This window comes from Heterodontus francisci, chromosome 1 (assembly GCF_036365525.1).
Source record: "Heterodontus francisci isolate sHetFra1 chromosome 1, sHetFra1.hap1, whole genome shotgun sequence".
NCBI lineage: Eukaryota > Metazoa > Chordata > Chondrichthyes > Heterodontiformes > Heterodontidae > Heterodontus > Heterodontus francisci.
Window position 1 is genome coordinate 253,191,425 of NC_090371.1, and position 5,558 is coordinate 253,196,982.

Below are 5,558 nucleotides of genomic sequence, written 5' to 3' on the forward strand. Positions count from 1 at the left end.
AAGAGAGAGAGAGAGACGGAGAAAGAGAGAGAGAGAGAGACGGAGAGAGAGAGAGACGGAGAAAGAGAGACGGAGAAAGAGAGACGGAGAGAAAAAGAGAGAGAGACGGAGAGAGACGGAGAGACGGACAGAGAGAGAGAGACGGAGAGAGGGAGACGGAGAGAGAGAGAGAGCGAGAGAGAGAGAGTGAGAGAGAAAGAGACAGGGAGAGATAGAAAGAGAGAGGGAGAGATTGAGACAGAGAGAGAGATTGAGACAGAGAGAGAGATTGAGACAGAGAGAGAGAGAGAGGGAGAGAGACACAGAGAGGGAGAGAGATAAGCAGAGAGGGAGAGAGACAGAGAGGCAGAGGCACACAGACACAGAGAGAGACACACACAGACACAGAGAGAGAGACACAGACAGAGAGAGAGACACAGACAGACAGAGAGAGAGACACACACACAGAAACACAAAGAGAGAGAGACACACACACACACACAGACAGAGAGAGAGATAGAGACACACACAGCAGAGAGAGACACACACACACAGACAGACAGAGACAGAGAGAGAGACAGAGACAGACAGAGAGAGAGACGGAGAGTGGGAGACGGAGAGTGAGAGAGAGACACACACAGAGAAAGAGAGACACACACAGAGAAAGAGAGACAGAGAGAGAGACATAGAGAGCCACACACACAGACACACAGAGAGTGAGAGACAGAGAAAGTGAGAGACAGAGAGAAACAGTGAGCGAGCGAGAGACAAAGAGCGAGCGAGAGACAGAGACAGAGAGAGAGAGAGACAGAGAGAGTCAGAGAGAGAGAGAGTCAGACAGAGAGAGAGAGAGAGAGTCAGACAGACAGACAGAGAGAGAGGAAGCAGACAGACAGAGAGAGAGAGGCAGACCGAGAGTGAGACAGAGAAAGACAGCGAGAGACACACAGACAGAGAGAGCGAGAGAGAGAGGCAGAGAGAGAGAAAGAGAGACAGAGAGAGAGAGAGACAGAGACAGAAAGAGTCAGAGAGAGAGGGAGAGAGAGAGTTTGAGACAGAGAGAGTGACAGAGAGAGAGACACAGAGAGCCACACACACACAGACACACAGAGATAGTGAGAGACAGAGAAAGTGAGACAAAGACAGAGAGGGAGCGAGAAACAGACAGAGAGAGAGAGAGAGAGTCAGACAGACAGAGAGAGAGGCAGACAGAGACAGACAGAGAGAGACAGAGTGGGAGAGAGACAGAGACAGAGACAGAAAGGCAGTGAGAGAGAGACAGAGACAGAAAGAGTCAGAGAGAGACAGAGAGAGACACACATACACAGATAAAGACAGAGAGAGACACAGACAGAGAGAGAGAGAGAGAGAGTTTGAGACAGAGAGAGTGACAGAGAGAGAGTGAGAGACAGTGACAGAGTGAGAGAGAGTGACACAGAGTGACAGACAGGTAGAGAGAGAGGGACTCAGACACAGAGAGAGAGAGAGAGAGAGAGAGAGAGAAAGAAAGAGAGAGAGAGACAAAGAGAGAGAGAGAGCGAGAGAGAGACAAAGAGAGCGAGAGAGAGAGACAAAGAGAGAGCGAGAGAGAGAGCGAGAGAAAGAGAGAGACAGAGAGAGACAAAGAGAGAGAGAGAGAGAGAGACAAAGAGAGAGAGAGAGTGAGAGAGAGACAAAGAGAGCGAGAGAGAGACAAAGAGAGAGAGAGCGAGAGAAAGAGAGAGAGAGAGAGAGACAAAGAGAGAGAGAGAGAGAGAGAGCGAGAGAGAGACAAAGAGAGCGAGAGAGACAAAGAGAGAGCGAGAGAGAGAGAGCGAGAGAAAGAGAGAGAGAGAGAGAGACAAAGAGAGAGAGAGAGAGACAAAGAGAGAGAGAGAGCGAGAGAGAGACAAAGAGAACGAGAGAGAGACAAAGAGAGACAGAGAGAGAGCGAGACAAAGAGAGCGAGAGAGAGACAAAGAGAGAGAGACAGAGAGAGAGCGAGACAGAGAGAGAGCGCGACAGAGTGAGAGCGCGACAGAGTGAGAGCGCGACAGAGTGAGAGCGCGACAGAGTGAGAGCGCGACAGAGTGAGAGCGCGACAGAGTGAGAGCGCGACAGAGTGAGAGCGCGACAGAGTGAGAGCGCGACAGAGTGAGAGCGAGACAGAGTGAGAGCGAGACAGAGTGAGAGCGAGACAGAGTGAGAGCGAGACAGAGAGAGAGCGAGACAGAGAGAGAGCGAGACAGAGTGAGAGCGAGACAGAGTGAGAGCGAGACAGAGAGAGAGCGAGACAGAGAGAGAGCGAGACAGAGAGAGAGCGAGACAGAGAGAGAGCGAGACAGAGAGGGAGCGAGACAGACAGAGGGAGAAAGTGAGAAAGACTGACCGAGATAGACACTGATAAACAAAGAGATAGAGAGAGAGACAGAGAGTGCGAGAGGGACAGAGGGAGAGAGCGACAGAGAGATACAGAGAGAGAGACAGAGACAGAAAGAAAGAGAAAGAGAAGGAGAGAGACCTCCACTTAGGATCTGCTCATGTCTGAGTCTCGTTGCTTCTCCTTTGCTGCAGAGAAAAACGCCTGCTTAAAAACCACAGATGCAGAGGGGCTTGTCACATGATAGTCACTCAGTCATTCAAACATCGCAGTTAGCAGTATTGCTCTGCTTGCTGAGAGAACAGGTAGTTCCTTTAAACTTCCTGGGTCTTGGTTCTTGCTGGGAAATGCACAGACATTTTGTCTCCCTCAACACAATCCTTTGCAATGTAGGATACAGATCGCCAACTTAAGCTGACAGGATGACTTTGCTTGTCTTTTTAAAAAAATATATATCAATTCAGATCTCCAGTCAGTTTTCTTTGGATATTACTTTCAGTCCTCTGAATCTTATAATAGTTCACATACCAAGGGAACAAGTAATATTACATTAAAATAAAAGCAAAATACTGCGGATGCTGGAAATCTGAAATAAAAACAAGAAATGCTGGAACCACTCAGCAGGTCTGGCAGCATCTGTGGAAAGAGAAGCAGAGTTAACGTTTCGGGTCAGTGACCCTTCATCGGAACAAGTAATATTACATGGTGGCAACATTTGGGATATAGTTTTCTGAAGACCACCAAATATTATCTCATGGCAATGTTTGATTTTTTTCTGAAGAACACACTAAGTGTGAACAAAGAACAGTTAAATGCCTAATTGGAGTGGCTGAAGATTGAGGCAGAGAGCAATTGGTAGGAGACCCCACAACAGTGCAGCAAGCTACGACTGCAGACAGGACCCTGGGAGGTGTTGAAACTCCTGAGTACAGCAGGCAATTTGCCAGGAGATCGGAGCTTTCAACTAATCTGGCAGTGGATCGAAAAATTTGTAAAGAAGTAGTACAGCCATAACTGCTTTAGTTTTGCTTTTAGCTTCATGAGTGGGGCCAAAGCCAAAAAGAGCAGGCATAGCTCAACAGTGCCACGGAAGGTCCAGCACAAAGTAAAAGGCTGGTTGTGGCAGCTGCCGATACTGCAAGGTGCAGCCCTCTTTTTTTTAAAAACTGCTCAATTTAAAAAAAAATTAACAAGCTGTGTAAACAAATAACTGCTTTCTAGGTTTAAAAAAAAAGCAGTGTAAACAACAAGCAGCTGCTGTCCTCTCACTCTTACAAAGGACAGGCCTGCAAAAATGAACCTGTCTAAAAAAGAAAACAGAAAACTGTACCTGTGAAAAAGAAAATCTGTAAAAAGTTGTATGTTTATTTTTTTAAAAAGTAGGATCATCCAAAAAATGGTTTTCAGATATCCAATCATGGATTGGAAGGCATTAGACACAGTGTCTGAATTTAAACTGTTTTGACAACGGTTGGAACTATGTGTCTTGGATCAAGAAGTGAGCGAACCAGAAAAACAAGCTATCAAAATCAGGATCGAAATGGGCAACGAGGGTCTGCAATGGATCAACATATCAGGATTGTCCACTGAGGATCAGAAGGACCCTAGCAAGCTTTCGACATTCCTGGAGCAGCAACTGAAGGTACAGCTAAATTTCCAAGTACATAGGCTTGTGCTTATGACCTACCAGCAAAGGCAAGATTAGTTTGTTGCAAGCTGCCGAGATAAAGCTCAAGAATGCAATGTCACAGCTATCGACTTGCCAGAACGGGTTATAGAGCTAGTAATCTTGTCTACCCCAAAAAGACCTGCTAGAAAAGAAGAAAGGGCACACCATAGATGCATTACTTAATGATGGAAGGAAATTTGAAGCCATCATGGCTGAGCACCAACGGTTACAAGCGTTGGGGGGCGGCTACAATAATTGGTTTGGCAACCAAGGCCCAGTAGTCTGCTAAGCCTTGTGGCAAATGTGGCCCGACTCACCCAATTTGCAGTTGTCCAGTGTACCAGGAGCAGTGCAAAGCTTGTGACAGGCGAGGACTTTGGACAAGGCAGTGGAGAAGGCTGAGCTCAGATACTGCACACAGGAATGGTGGCAGATCACATGCAGAGACAACATCTGCAAGACAGGATGGCAAATGCCACAAAAGGTATGCCAACATACAACCAAAGCCCAAGCAGGTACATCACGTCAGCATAGAGACAGATTGCCAGGAGGACATGGATGAGGAATGCAATCGTGCGAACAGCAAGCAAGCATTTCACATAGTTAATTTGGATCAACGTGTCAATGATATTACACAATCTGAGGCATTTGCCATGATTGGGATTATATGTCCACAGAAGAGTGGCAAGCATAAGCTAAGAGTGAAAATTGACACCAGAGCAAGGGCAAATATTCTGTCCATCTGTAAACTGAAGGACACGTACCTAAAGAAATGGGAATCTATGGTGCGACCCACCACAGCTAGGCTGACTGCCTACAATGGTTCTCCAATCAAGTGCATTGGAAAGATAACTTTGCAGTGCAGCTAGGGGAGCTCCAAATGACTACCACAAATGATTTATATTGTAGCCACAACTAGGCCAGCTGTCACAGGACATTCAGTATGCTGAGTTCTAAGAATTGCCACAACACATGAAGTCAGTAACACACTGAAGATGGTAGAAAATATCTAGGTTGAGTGTATCGGGTCAGTCCATGTAAAGGATGACACAAAGGCTGGGAGTCTTGACACAAAGAGGCAATATGGCCGGAGTCTCTCCTTGGGCTTCAGTTCATTGCAGCAACTGCCCAGAGGCCAGAGCGATTGCCGGTGATTGGTGAAGTTTCCAGTCATCATTTTTCTAATCTTTCTAAACAAGCAATGATGAAGGCATCGTATGACAGGCAAGCAGGGCCAGAATTAACTTGATTGCGAGTAGGACAGAAGGTCAATCCTCAATCACACGTCGAGAACTTAGTATCCTGCAGAGGCTGCTAGGATATGCGACCAGCCCAGAATGTACAAGGTCCAGACACCCAATGGTGCAATTCTCAGACAGAACTGAAGTCAACTCAGAGTTCTGCAACAACTCTACATGTGACAACCCTGTGGCATTGTGGACACATTCAAAGAGAAAGTCTGAAGATGAACGTACAGAGGCTACGAGCACAGAAGAAAAACATGCTAACCAGAATTCTGAGTTACCAGAGTCTCAGAGGAGACATCAAGAC

The 5,558-nt window shown here is 46.8% G+C and overlaps 1 protein-coding gene across 1 annotated transcript in view; it reads left to right on the top strand.

Annotated features, from left to right (window-relative positions):
* LOC137372203 (octapeptide-repeat protein T2-like) overlaps positions 1 to 3,158 on the top strand; it is a 36,514-nt gene extending 33,356 nt beyond the window's left edge. The window contains exon 5 of the mRNA XM_068035860.1: positions 3,120 to 3,158. Coding sequence (XP_067891961.1) covers positions 3,120 to 3,158 — 39 coding nt within the window. The remainder of the gene's footprint in view (positions 1 to 3,119) is intronic.
* The last annotated feature ends 2,400 nt before the right edge of the window (positions 3,159 to 5,558 follow it).